General features: G+C 40.9%; 1 protein-coding gene across 6 annotated transcripts in view; it reads right to left on the reverse strand.

The window, feature by feature from the left end:
• The window catches only part of LOC135488681 (H(+)/Cl(-) exchange transporter 7-like), a 353,896-nt gene that overhangs the window by 123,359 nt on the left and 214,814 nt on the right, over positions 1-15,723 (reverse strand). For all 6 annotated transcript variants that reach the window (XR_010447011.1, XM_064773357.1, XM_064773347.1 and 3 more), the window contains exon 17: positions 14,082-14,167. Coding sequence is in view for 5 of the 6 variants with exons in the window: in XM_064773357.1 (XP_064629427.1) it covers positions 14,082-14,167 (86 nt within the window). In the remaining variant the exon portion in view is untranslated. The remainder of the gene's footprint in view (positions 1-14,081; positions 14,168-15,723) is intronic.

Below are 15,723 nucleotides of genomic sequence, written 5' to 3' on the forward strand. Positions count from 1 at the left end.
ACCTCGAAAACAAGTCACTAATAAGCGAGATATCACACTTTTTAGATATCCACATTTGGCCCCCTGGTGGCCAAGTAGATCGGACAGAAATTTAGTGTCAGGGGTCATCTGACCTAGGGGGTCATGTGTACAAAGTTTTAAGTTCATAGGCCTAGCGGTTAAAAAACGTGCCACTGTTTTTGAACTAGGATACGACGGACGACGACGACGACGACGACGGACGACAACAGACGATGGACACTGCGGTATCGTATAGACTCCCCTACGGTGAGCCAAAAAGACAACTCATTTTTAGGCATATTCGCGGCGCTCTGCAAAATAATAATATTCCAACGAGTGGAAACAATATTCATCCCACTGTTGCTTACAAGCTCACAATCTTCATCTGCCATTGGCATGACTGGCAGTAACTTTTGCGATATGCCTCGTGAGCCCTGCCATTCCTGCTAATAATATGGACATTTTGTGCGCATAATTGTGAAAAAAAACGTTGATCACGCTATAGATGATTTGTCCGGTTGCTGGGCGGCTGTTTTAAATTTGTGTCACAGTGTTGAGGTGATGCACAACGAGCCACGTGCCGTCGCTGATTGCCATGCTTACTAGGGATTACTCGTAAGTGCTACCACACGAGCGTCTCGTTGTGCAATCCTTTCTTTAAAATACAAGCAGAATTAACTTTGTTGATACTGATTTGTTAAGACCAACACATTATATGGCCAACCGGAGGCTAATCCCTTGCTCGACAACCAAAAATGGAACAAAATTAATCTGACAATCGTCATTTGTAACCACAAAGCAAAATGTATTTTGTTGACAAAGCATGGTTTGCCCAAAGACCTGTTTTCAGATAAGCCCTTGGGTCAACAAAAAGTTGGACCTGACAATATGGATTTATTAGGACCCCTCAGAGCGGACCAACTATATAAAGACTTTACATTGACTCCTCGATTTCTGCTAGGCAATATATATTACTGCAGCGTAGTATTGTCGCTAACACATGAGCAAATAGAAATGTGGTGGTCAGTGTGTGTGGACAGTGATCTTGCTTTTATCGCAAAATTTTAAATTGATCACAGATTTGGAAATATTTGAGCATCATCTCCACCTTTTAATAAAGTTGGTATGCTGGGAAATTGTGACGGCTTTTTAACTGCTTAGTTTATGAGTAAGTGAAACTTGAGAGAAGATTGACGCAAAATAATTTGTTGTAAAATTGGAAATAAAAGTCCTTGGATTATCAAAAGTCTGGTAAAATAATGATATAGCGAATTTGATAAAAGAATTGAAACCACCACAAGCAGTGCCTTCACAGTAACTTCACAGTGAAGGTTCTCGCCATCGCGCAGCGCGTTTTTAATGCATCGACCCGCGCAAAAACGATCGCTGCACGCAGGTTCTTTTAGTCGGGATTGACATAACTGGCTGCTATATCAGAGTGGAAATTGACTAGGCACCTACAGCTTGGTAATAATGCCCTTTAAAATATCATTCGCCAATTGGTTGGCGCATTGCTGATGAACACTTTGGGACGCCTCAATCTGTTTTTTATAAGGCATTTCCAGCATGTATTTGGGCTTCAGAGAGATAATCACCAATGTATTAGCTGTTCATATGAATTGGTGTGAAGAGGGAATTACCTCTGTCTCCAAATGCTATACTCACTTTCTGTTTAATTGGGCGTGCATAAGTAGTCACTGGTCTAAAATGCTTTGCTGAATTTTCAGAAATCTCCTGCATTTGTCCGTCACCTGTTCAGAAAGCATTGAGTCCTCTGCCATATGTCTGCCATTTTGTTGAGTTGGCCTTGCTGTGCCTGCCACTAGCTCAATAAGAAGCACGTTATACATGTTAAAGTTTAAGATTATAATACAGGGATATCAATGGAATAGTTTCATGACAAACTAATTGTTTTTACAACAATACTATATGTTGTGATTACTGTTTATATTGATACTCGTAGACTGTTGTATGACCGGAGGTGATGGAGGCAAGTCGATGCAACCTGCGATGACCGCCGCGAACGAGCAATTATCGTTGCAGCCGATTTTAATCGCTCATATGTGGGGCACTTCCAAAGGGCATGCTGCCAGTTTGATACATTGCCCCTCCAGTGAGTCATGCCCAAAGTTTGATTTCTGTATAAAATCGGCCTTTTAAGGGTTAAAGCCTCGATACGCAGGGTACTTTGCCTTTAGTACCCAATATCACTGAGGACCGGGTATTGCAAATGAAGCAAGTAGAATAAATACATGAATTTGTGTGAAACCATCCATCCGGTTCAAACAAAAACCAGAAAAGGTTCAGGCCGACAAAAACTCCATCAAGTTCTGAAATTTTCACTTTAAAATACGCAAAAGAGAAGTGCCGTTAAGACTTAAAGTTGGGACTTTTTTTTCGTTTCAAAGTCATGATTTTCAGTTTTGGACATTTTTGTATTGGCCATGTTACCCCAGTCAGAGAAATACGAAATGAACCATTCGAATACTCTCAATAAACGGCCCACATCCCTTCTTTGGAATGGTGTCCCTAATTACTCCCCAGTTACTTTGACAAATATGCTGTAAATCTTTCTCATAGTGTGACGTTTTGAAAGAAGCAGCCTAAGGGAATTTTTTTAACTGCACTATAAGACCAGGTTTATAGCATAGCTTCATGCATGAACCAACGGTGATTTTAGGGCAGCATAAAAAAGTTGTCGGCTGCTTCCCAAGAACTGCCAATTCTTCTTTCTGATAGAAAAGTTCTCTCTGCCAGAGGCAGTCAATTCAAGTTTGACAATAATGCATGAGTGGCTAACACAAAAGTAGTAGACTGTGTGCATGTCATGAGCAGGTCCCAGCTGAAGAGTTGGATCGAAACGACGAAAAGGTGACTTTGATAATGTGAATGATCTTGAATATTCGAAACGTTAAGCTAGCTTCGCATTTAGGGCTGTGGGTTGAAAAACAATCACACATCGTTGCAATTATTGATGGCTGACAACGTTTCTTGCCATTTTACGATAGGAACAGTAGTTTTTGAGATATTTGTTCTTGTTGAGTTTGAACGCTTTATGGCCGAGTATGAAAGTCGATTATCCTAACGATAATGTTACTAAAACTATCCGTGTTGATATTCAATACACTTTAATTTAATTTAAGCTACTACCGGATTTGATGTCACATTTTTGAACGCGACCTTCACAGTTAATCGTTTCTGCTAGAGCGAAGTACCGTTTTGGTTTTGTAAAATAAATTGTTGAAAAACTATTGCTCGTAGGCCGAGTTCAGACAACTGCAAAACCACTCAAAAAAGAACAATAATGTACATAGTTATATTCAGCTAGACTTTAAGATACTGCCTTTTCATTAAATTTGAAATGCATAAAGCTAAGTCACTCCTTTCAACACGGCCACGGGTGGGTGTCGCCCCCCCCCCCCTCCATGAAAAACTATACGATATTGAACACTGTGAGTTCTCAACATGGTATAGTCTAATCAACCACAAATTCATTCTGACTAATTTGACAGAGCCCGCCATTTTATTGATGTCAATATGTTATAGTTGAATAAGGTCTAGAAATGTTGTTTAGACTTATCAGAATGGCATCAATAACAGCGACATTGGTTTTTACATCGCAACTGACATCATAATATTATGTCAACAGTTACTTTTGTTATAATGATATTACCAGATGTTTCCTACCCAGCCTGGTGTGTAAATATGATAGAACCCATTGTTCATGTCTTGGAAGTCCTTTAGATACAATTTCCATGAACATGACAAGATACTACTATTTACCTACATTAACAGTATGTTGAACGTCAATGTTTTGTAAACTAATTAGGGATCCTGACGACTGCCTCGCCTTGCAGCAGGAAAGTAATGTGCTAACGGATTATTCTGGGGTGTACTAAAATTGGTCCTACTCTATGCTGTGACTGTCTCCTGTCAGTCATGTCAGCACCTCAGCTCAAAAGACAACAAAGCTAGAGGTATATTTGACCGTGTCGCAGAAACTATCAGCAATAATCTCCAGCATTCATTCAACCTGTGCTATGCCAGTTGTGGTGTCACAATTCAGCATGGATGTAATAAGGATGCATGACGCAGCGTAACTGCTGATCCATGGCCATCCCAACAAATATACTCTGTCCTTTTGATAGTCTCCCCGGTTTGTGACTGTATAGCAGGACAAATTTCCGCATGCGCCATGTTGTGACTGTCACATCTAAGTATTTACTTAACAGGCCACGGATGGATGTGACTGTTTCCCTGGGACAATCAACAATTGTTTTAACTACGCGATTCCTACGTTAAAGCTGTGACTGTAATGACAGTCTTGTTTCAGTCTCCCAACACCATAACTCAAATATGAAAAACAAGATGTGATAGTCCCATCCTCCACGTTATGCTTTGGCACTCTGGTCACGGTCTCCACAGAATAGAAATAACAGTGTTTGTCTTCACATGAACAATCAACAACTATAATTACCAATTAGACCTGCGATATGCTGAGAAGTCTCCTATTATTCTCACATCTCAGCCAACATGGATATTCTCACGCATTTTGACCTGTGCTATAATGCGACAGCCTATTTTAAGTGTCACATCTCAACAAGCATGTAAAGACGACAGGGTCTGACTGTCTGTCCACGGACATGACAGAATCATTCAACTATATTCCACTACATTTAGGCGTGTTAGATGTGCGATATGCTGCGACATCTTGCATTAGTGTCATATCTTAACATACCCGGTTAGACGGTGATGTGACTATATTTCCAGGAAAAATCAGTGATTAGTCCAGCACCGTATGGCCTGCGTTATTATCTGATAGTCACCTACTGTTTCACCTCAACCGACTCGGAAAGACGGTACGTGTCTCTCTAGGAACAATCTACAATTTATTCCAACTCTTTAGGTCATCGTTATGCTGCGATAGTCTCTTATTATTGTAACATCTCAACATACATGGAAAGACGGGATGTGTCTTTCTCTACTAGCAGGAACAATCATATCTGACTTTTAGGCCTGCGTTATGTTGCGACAGTCTCCCATTAGTCATGTAAGTGTCACACCTAAACAGACAAGGAAGAACAGGATAGTGAATGTCTCTCCAGGAATTGCAATTTATTCCCAAAAAGATGTGGCTGTATCTCTAGAAACAATCAAACATAATCCTTACCACCTGGTCCAAAGTTATGTTGCGACTGTCTAACACATGTCCAGCAACTCAACAGGTAAAGACAAAGGGGACGCGCCTGTCATGCTGTAAACAGTCAGAAATATTTCAAGGTCAATTTATGATGTGACTAATAGTGGCATACACAGTCTCGAATTTTGTAATTAGTTACTATTGTTCCCCGGGAGGTTATTTTGAATCTATTCATGTGACCCTGTTCGGTATCATTGTTCTTTGCAGTAGGTTGACTTTGGTGAGAATTAGTTTGGTTCAAGACAAGTGTCTTGTGGAAAAAACACACCACTAAATTCTTCAGACGACGGACAAATTCAGGAGATCGCTAAAGACTCATCACAGAGCAGAGCGACTGCTTATGCATGACAAATTCATGAACACAGATTGAGTATTGCGCTTGGTGACGGCGATTTTTGCCTCATTACAATGAACGGTAAACATCAAGTAAGATGGAAAGTTATACAGTGCGTATCAAAAAAGGGTAATCCGAGATCAGAGAGTTGATATGCCAAGGTTACTGATTTTGACAACATTCATTTGGTTTACCATTTGACAGGAGCCAATCACATTTCTATCATCACTTCTGTTACACATTGACCGATTACAGTGTTATTGAAAAATGATCCGATCAATTGCACTTTTTCCAAGTCATTGGAAACGCTTAAACACAGATTGGCACATTTTCTGTTTTCACATCATGGTTTTTCTTCTAGTTGTCTTTTGTATAGAAACATTTAAATATGGGGGAAAAACACACAGGAATGATGTTTCACTGGCTTAAGCATCCACTTTCGGGAACTTAGATCCTCGAAAGTTCATATTTTACTAAAAGAAAAAGTGGAAAGTAAGGTGTATGTAACCCTTGCAAGTTTATTGTTGGTCAAATAAAAAAGAAAACCTGTTTTGATTGAGGGACGAATGTATTTTTAGCTCAAAAGAAACATTTCTAGAGACACACATTAAAGGATTACCTGACATTAGGAAGTTGTGGTCATTCAGTGTTGTTCGTATAAGTCTTATTATGTTGAATGATCCAAAAAAGAAATTAGTAGTTTGGTGTAATAATCTGATGTGGTATATTGCGAGATAATCACCGATGAATAAAGGTCTTTGACAGTAATGGCTAAATGATAATGTGATTGACAGCTATTTTGCCGTTTTGTTACCTAATGCACCACCCGAGTAGCAAATATCATGAACCATTTATTGATACTGCGATTTTATTTACATATGTATAAAAAGGTGATGGCATCCGGTGGTTTTAAGATTTTGTCTGTTCAGAGGCTGCAGTAATGACAGACTGACGTTTTTACTGTTAATTATTTTTGAAGCACAGCGCTACTAATATAAAACGCGCTACTAATACAAAACGCTATGTCGACGCGCCAGTCTATCTCCGCCTTGCGAACGTGAAGCGCGGAAAAAAAGTGTACAATACACTGACACGAGGAATCGCTCTGATGCGAACTTGGCTAAACTCGATTCACACTGATAGCGACCGTCAACGGTGTGATATGGACGCACTCGTACCATGCATTGCGGATCGGGTAAAATTCTGAAATAACAATTCTTTGTTTATAACACACTTAATGAGGTTAATGTTTATTTCTTAATGCTTATTTGGAATCATCAAAGGCCAACGCATTAAATAAACGCATCGATTGTCATCAACATAATTATGATAGGGGAAGAGCCTGCCCGGGAAGGACACTCAATAAATGAATTGCCCCTAGTTCGCATAGATGACTTTTTACAAAAGATAGGTACGGCATATCTTATCCGCCTCGTATGTTTCATTGTGGAACTGACAACTATCATAAATATTGAGCACGCTGATCATAATGGTCAGACTTATCGCACTCCCTGCAAACCAACATGTAAATAACCTTTTAATAGATTATACTGTCGAAAGGTATCGAAAAACTGACAAAAGGTCTCGGAATTCAAGAACTCGAGACTTTACGAGGGGCATCGCCACTGAGCGTGTAATCCGATTAGGCGTCCCTGCACTTTACGAGTGATTTACGAGAGATTTCGTGACCGATGCAGATTTCGAGAGTTTTCGAGAGAAAAACGAGAGTTGGTGTTCGCAGTGTTAATAAGTGAGGTTTTAATCCCAGGCTTAATCAAATCACACCTATATTAATCTGCATGCTTATAATGCACTCAATAAACAAAGTGTTCTGGTATGCCTCACTTTCACCCACACGAAATGTTGCACTAAACATGCTAAGTAACTAACTAATAATTCATGGTTTTCTGAACACAGTAAGTTTGCATTTTATCGGTCTTTTCCCAAGTCAGGCCAAACCTCATTATAAACACATCAACAAAAGTAATGTGAACATTATATAAATATTGCCCTAAACGTCGGGTAACATGCCGAATGTCGCCCCGCCGGGATGCAATGTCTCCCTTGCATACCTCCTACGAAAAGTCATTGCTTATTTTAAGAATATGCCTACACTTATTCTGGTAATAGAAACATCAGGTGTGGCGGGCACACTAGTTTCACCATCATCCAGGAGATGGCACGTCAGTTGATATTGGCTATTTACGTAGATATGCCGATGTCGGAGAAAACACTAGTCGCGGCACATATCAATCAATCAATCAATCAATGTTGGCATTTCTAAAGTGCTCCAATTACTCAGCGAGTGGGCATTCTGGAGCACTTTTTTCCTAAAGGTTTGGATCTGTCGTAGCCGATAAAGACCATAGCAGCCCTTGGCACACACTTTGTTTATGTGTGTCTCCATGGACATGTTGCAATCAAACCTTGCACCGAGATTGCTGACACATTGGATTGGTTGGATATCTGTCCCTCCAACCTTTATTGATGCAATGCTCACCTTTGCAAGCTGCTGCTGCGTGCCAAATATGGCAAACTCAGTTTTAGTGACATTAATCATGAGTTCATTTTCAATATACCATGCTCTAACTCTAACTATGCATCGCTCAATGGCTTCCACTGCTTCAGTCTGGCATGCAAGTGGCATTGGTTTAAAGGCAAGGTACAACTGATTGTCATCTGAGAAACTGTGGGCAGAGGGTAGATATTTTGAGATGAGGCTGTACAATCTTGAAACGTAAAAGAGAAAAAGCACAGAGCCCAGACAGCTTACCTGTGGCAAGCTACATCTAAGTGTAAAGTCCTCCAACTCCTTCCCCTCCAGAACCACGCGTTGCCTTCAGTCTCTCAGGTAACAACTTAGCCAGCTCAGGGCACTATCACCCGCCCCAAAGTCAATGCTCAAAGCCTCCAGAAGCCTAGAAGTGTCACAGCATCACCAAGAACAAAACTTCTTGTTTATCCATGCTGATGAGAATATCATTTTGAACTTTGACTGAGAAGTTTCAGGTGGGTGGTTCTTTTGAGGTAGATTGCACCACATGCAGTGGAGCAAATGACTCACTATGTGCAACAAGTTGTTGGACCACAGCCCTCTCCACTACTTTTAAGATAAAGCTCAGATTACTAACAATCCTAAACTTCGAGAAGACCAGATCAAGTCCTGGCTTCTTAAGAATTGGTGTGAAAAGAGCTGTCAACTTATAAGCGATCAAAACTCTACAGAAAATCTTGTGATATCCGTGTGTATTTGGCAGTATCGAATGATTGTCAATTTTGCCACAAGAAATGACACATTCTTGGCATACTATATACTAAACAAGTATAGCGTTGAATGTCCCCAATCGCTGTTGGGTGTTTTTTGAAAAATGTGTAGTTTGAATACGTGTGGTGTTGTTGGCTGTCATTGACTGAAGTTTATGGTTCAGTTGGGTGTCCCATTTTAGGGATTTCAATCATTTCAGTCTGAAATTCAGGCAGGAAATTTGGGGGAGGAGTTGTAAGGTCTAATCCTTGGTAGCGTTCCTTCCATCGGGAGGGGGTCATTTTGAAAATGTGGAAGAGGCATGCTCAGTTTTAAAAAGTAAATGGTGTGGCAGTGGAGGGAGGTTTTATACAGTCTGTATAAAACCTCTCTGGGCAGTCTAACTTGAGACTGTGTCAGACTGACTGTGTCAATGGATGTTCAAACATGAAATGGTCACAATCAGACATTAGGACATGTTCTGACTATGGGCCTCTAAAGTGGACTCCTGTACATTTTTGTAATTAAATTATGTATGGGGGGGGGGGGGGGTCTAAAAATCCTAATTTTGATGTGTACATACCAAATGGATGGTTGCTATGCCATCTGTAATTAAAGCTGAACTTAAGGAAAAAAAACAGCAGATGTGATAGAGTACCAGAATTTGTGGCGTCATTGTCTTTAACGATGCGCAGGATATTGGAAGAGACTCACTGTGTCTATGGATTGAAAGGACTCAAAAGTCTCTGGTATGATTCCATCTATGAAATTTCATTTAAATCGGGTTGTCTGATTCTCCAATGCATTTGATAAGGGAAAATTGTGAACTTGTCACCTGCGACTATAGATAGAACATGCATATTGTGAATCTGATTTAAAAAGTTTGGAGAGAAAAAAAATCAGAAAAAAAAGTAACCAAAGAAAAAAATGGCTGTTATACCAATGAAATTTGTCAACCGGAATGAATGTACATCAATACACTGCTACACATGATTTACTCATCAAATCAGCATGAAGCGTGGTAAGGCTACTGGTAACGATGATGCACTGCACTGCACTGGTTTTTCGGCCCTTGGTAGCCAAGTCGAGAATCGAACTCGGCCGATTCAGTAATGTGACACACCAAATTTCAAGCCAAAATAATTTGTCGTTCAGAAGTTACAGAACGGAAGGGAAACGTGCGAATTTTCATGATTTTCAGGAAGAGCCCCCTATAGGGCAGAAAAATGAATGTAACTAAAAACTCGAGAGATATATCGTGTACCTTTGTTAGCCTAGTCTACCATAAAGATTTGGTAAAGATCGGAGAAATATTAAGCGAGTTCTAACACTTTATGTGTTTTTGGTTTTGGACCCCTGGTGGCCAAATCAAGAATGAAACTCGACCGATTTTTTGATGCGGCACACCTTTGGCCCACACTCTATCAGCACACCAAATTTCAATCCAAAATATTTTGTCGTTCAGAAGTCACAGAGCGGAAGGGAATTTTCATGATTTTCAGGAAGCGCCCCCCCTATAGGGCAGAAAAATGAATGAAACAAAAAACCTGGGTGATATATCGTGTATCTATGTTAGCTTAGTCTACCATAAAAATATCGTACATATCGGACGAATATTAAGGGAGTTCTAACACTATGTGTTTTTTGTTTTGGCCCCTGGTGGCCAAATAAAGAATCAAACTCAGCCGATTTTTCAACACGACACACCTTTGTCCTGCTCTCTATCAGCACACCAAATTTCAATTCAAAATATTTTGTCGTTCAGAAGAGCGGAAGGGAAACGCGCGTCCGGCGAGCAGCGAGCGATGAGCCGCGAGCGCCGAGCAGCGCAATATTTTACCCCCTACTGGCCAGGCCGGGAATCTGACCGGGATAATTTTTAGTGGGACACATCTTCAGATGTCCTTCACTCCTTCCACCAAATATCGATTAAATTGCTTGAGTCGTTTAGAAGCTGTAGGGTTGAAACGAGCACAAAGTTGGTGCCATGTACTAATACCATGTCCCCCTACACAAGTATCGGGGGACAAAAAAGTAAATATTGCCCGCCAAGGAGTGTAACATGCTGAATGTCGTCACACCGGGAGACATGGCAAAATGTCGACCGGCTGGAGTGGGCCAACATTGCGAATACCACACGGTCACGTGACGTATATCAGCCAGTCAAATTCACAGAATCTCACTTGAGGTATGAGATACTGTATTATTTCAACAATATTTCAACATGTAAGGCAGCAGCCATCTTGAATTTTGACACTGTGACCTACTTTTTGATAGGGTTCTTACCTATATATGCCTATATATACCCAATCACCAAATTTAGCTTTGATACCTCGCTGACATCTCCAGATATCACGTTCACAAGTGGCCAGAAGGACTGATAGACTGACGGACAGAGGGTATTTTCATGTCCCCCTTTCGCTCAGCTGAGAGATGGGGCACAATAACGCATTTTACTTTAATCAAAATGTTCATATGGACAGAAGGATTTGTGACAACCCCAAGGAGGATACCGCGGTGACGTCACATCACGTGATCCCGACCCATATTAGTGATCGCTATGGCCAATCAGATTCAGTCTACTGACAGCACCAGCACTGAACACATCTCCACGTCTCACTGTCTGGTGCGCTCCTGTACACAAAAACACTGATAGACATGAAATATTGCAATACCTAGTATGGATTCTTCCTGTGTAAAATAAAATTTACAGAGCAGATTAACTTCCACGAATAAAAAAGACGTTTGGCGTGGCCAAAGTGCGGAAATAATGTCTCCGCTAAAATACACTACGAAATACACTAGGCAATGCACTACGCAATATACAGTAGAGATGCAGTTGAGTTTGTTATTGTTTTGACTTAAAAGCCCGTCCATATCATAATATATTCATGTATTCATGAAGTATGAACTCATTTCTGTCCCATTCAACTCTAAGAACAGTCAATTTCTCCTTAAATCATCACCGAAACCGCGATATCCGCAGGAAGATTTCGTTCTAGTATCCGAAAATGCATGATCTTACAGGGGCGCTAACTCGACAAATAGAGGGGATCTATGGGGATCTATGCGAGTTTTAGGTATTACAGGTCTCGAACTTGTAAAATCTGTAAACATGCCTCCAAATCCCATTATGATAATGAAGAGATTGCCCCATATCTGGGAGACTGTTTTGAAACCATCGCTAATTTTGGAAGATCGGTGTCCGGCTATTTGGTTTAAAAAACCCTATTTTTCCCCATCAAAACAGCACTTTTCATTATTCAAATGATAGCTTATTGTCTGAAGACTTATTTCATAGCAGAAAAGTACTAATAACTCTGATTTGATGCGAAAAATCTAACTTTTTTGATGACTTGATTTTCCCTTGGCCGTGGATCGAGTTTGTTTACAATATAACAGCGCCATCTTGGAAAAGCCATGACGTCACCGCGGTATCCTCCTTGCCCAGTGCACACCATATTGAAATCGGTCAGGTCTTTTTGGAGATATCACAAGTCCTATGTGTTTACATTAATATGAGCTAGACTGTGTCTTGTAATTCCAAAATCATCAATCTTCATACCACCTGAAGATAAAATGCCTAGCGTCAATGGCTTCGGAGATATGCTCCAGAGGCTGTATCGGTCCCATTTCGATTCCTCATCAATACTCTCGCCGGATTCTATTGTGTCATGACAGCGATGACCGGAATTGACCGGGGCCCGGCCCCGCCATTGCGCAACAGAATGACGGATGACGTTTGCGGGAAAACTACTGGTGAAAATGACGGGTGGCTGATTAACAAAAGGCCCTTTATCTTCTCGTTTTTAACACATAATCCCCAATCTAATCCCCTGCCAGTATCTATCTAAAACAGCCCATCCAAAATGATCGAAAATAATTCTGTAGTCTAAACAAAATGGGAGGACACAATACACAAATCAATGCGTGCGTACAATACAGCAATAGTGAACTTTGAAAAGACAAACTTCTACTGCAACATATTTTCAATGATGCATTCCACAGAACACACAGGTACACTTCACTCCAAGACAAACTGCCCAAAAAATGTGCAGTGTATACGCACAGAGCAACCAAACTTAAGGTTGATTACTCCGAGGTACGCATCATAATGATAAGATACAGGTGTTTATTTGCATATTGATTAGTTGAATCGTGAAGACCAACACAGTATTTGCGCCTTGCGGTTTTCGCTTCTTTTTTTGTCAAAAAGATTATTTTATCTCAAACACTTATTTTGAGAGAGTCCGCAAATAAAATTTGGGTGAAATATGTACTATTTAACTACTTCTTTCAATAGATATGGGTAATTCCTTCAAAAAAGAAGGAAAGTTTAATTTCATGTAGCCTGTCATTAATTGACAGCTGTCTCCCGACGTCAGCACTGAAAGCCGATTGGTCAAAGTAGCAGACTGCTCAATTGCCCTTCAAGAATCTGAAGATCAAAGGTGTCGGGATCGAGACAGTTTTGACAAGGATAAATAGCCCTAGATGATTTATAGCGGCGCTTCCAGTCATGTGTCCATTGGCAAGATGTTGAAACTGGGCCGACTCTATTTAAAATAGGATGCAGGTGATCGACCCCGATTCCAGGTCAAATCAAAAGAGCGCAGGGAAAAGCAGATGCAGATTCTAGATTGAACTGGATGCGAGGATGCATGTTATTTTCGATTAGGCCGCCATTGGTGGGTAGTTGCCGGGTTAAGTTAACAGAAATTGCGTGTTGGATTTTTAATGTTGTTGGAGCTTTGGATTATTATCTTCCGGGTCGTTAATTGCTGCCAATCACCTACAAAATATCCGTGTTCTGAATTAAATAAATGTTTTCCCAGCACACCCGGCATCACGTCATTGGAGAGGACGTTGCTCGTCATCTTTTTGCCGGTTCGTGTCATTGTCGCGTCGGTCAATGATCATTGGTCAGTAGGCAATTTATTTCGGTTCGTGTACTTCAAAACCTAGGTCATTGCGGCAATAGATTTGAGGTACGAACCGCACAATACATGAGGTGACTATCAGTTTCTTGCTGGTTTCTTATCGGTCCGTAAGGGCCTAAAACCGATAATACTTCTGGACCTGGCTGTAGTTGCAAAATTGTTGCAGTCAGAGCATTCACAACATGCAGACACGGCAGATGTGGTGGGCCGTGGAAACAATCAAAGAACATAGTGCGGTCAATGCAACTCCATTGTCGTTGAGAGGGCATAATAAACAAATTTTGTTAAAAGTACTTCTTCAAAAATGGGTCAACATATTCTGATCTGTTGCTTCCATACGAAAGAGTCCAATGATCTACTTACTTTGCAGATATATTGGATGATATTGGAGGTGGATCCCAACACAAAATAGGTACACTTGCCAACTGTACATGGATGTCATAGATCCCCTGAAATAAACAATAATTAGTTAGGTCCATTGGTTAGTGTGTATAGTATTATCCTAAAGTAATCATGACAGAAGTAACTAACATCTAAAAAATGGCTTCACTGGCAAGAAAATTCCTGTCGAGAACAATAATAATAATAATAATAATAATATTATCAGTGCAGTGCCCTAGTAAGCGCGCAGCGCCTTTAGGTTGGGGGGAAACCCCCCAAACCCCCTGGCTGGGACCCTGCTATAGTTCCTTCCGCCAATTTTTTGTTTTGATAGACAGTTTTCTCCGTGTATCGCATTAGCAGTAACTCAACACCATCGTCATAATAGCCGGCAAAGAAATGGAAAATGTCCCCCTCCCCCCCGAAAGGTGTCCAGACTATCGTAGTCTGGGACTCTGGCAGATTCTAATGTAAAGTGCAAGCTCTATTGAACTCGGGCAACTGTCGCCATGGAGAGCCCCCCCCCTACCCCCATCCTTCTGACATGTTTTAGCTAGTGCATTGGGGGAAGGCCCCTCAACCCCCCTATTGGCCTCTCAATAAGTCCTTCTGAGCTGCTTACCCCGGGGTGCTTGAGTGGAACCTCCAAACCTTCATGATGGTGCAGGCCTTTTACACGTTTAACCCAGAGCGAGGAAGAGGTACTCCTAAGATGGTACCCTCACTGCAACCCTCAACCATCATTACCCTTCCTTTTTACTGGCATGATATTGGCAAGACTACCAAGAGGTCGTACTGGTGGCTTCTTTGAGACAATTGCTTGTGGTCGTACCTGGGCAACCAATTCAAGGGGTCAGGGATCAGGTTTTTCCCCCACCAACATGTTGCCGAATGGTTAATGCATAAAAAATTGGTTGGAAAGAGTTTTTGCAGGCCAAGAGACTGGAAGACAATTGACTCTTGAGGAACACCAGACTGATGAACCTGAGGAACATAGAACCCTCTTCATACCTGGGAGCATAAAAAGCCTGCTAGCGAATATTGATTATTCTTTAGAAAAAACCAGAAGATCTGCAAAACCAATGGTACCCCATACAAAGATACATTCCTCCTTAAGGTGTCTTCGGATCCCACCACGGCCCATGTGGAATTCGTTCAAAAGGTTTATTGAAATCTCAAAATAATTTTTTTTTTCTCGAACGCCTGCCCGTCTTTTGCTTCATTATTTCGGGATTATATCCATCTTAAGCATCTTTTGGATATTATCACTAAAGTATCAAAAATCAAAACACATATGTCGGGGGGTAAACACCCAGAAATTGAAGTTTGATTAAAAAACAGTGAGAATAATCGTGTGGTTCTCTCTCGGAGCTCAGAATAGTCGAGTTGCTACTTTCGCGTGTTTATCTCTTCTGGCGGCCATTTTAATTCAAATTTAAGCCATTTGAAACGAATCCATGGACTTGAGAAACATTGTTTACATTGGATGACGTCGTATGCACGTTAACCATAGTAGCGCTTCGCAGAAAAGCCTTCAGCTTTTCTGCTGCGCGCTTATAATATAATATTGTAGTGCTTATATAGCGCTTCTCAGAACGATTGCTGTTTAAGCACTACTCCCCAT

This window comes from Lineus longissimus, chromosome 1 (genome assembly GCF_910592395.1).
Source record: "Lineus longissimus chromosome 1, tnLinLong1.2, whole genome shotgun sequence".
In the NCBI taxonomy this organism is placed as follows: Eukaryota; Metazoa; Nemertea; class Pilidiophora; order Heteronemertea; family Lineidae; genus Lineus; species Lineus longissimus.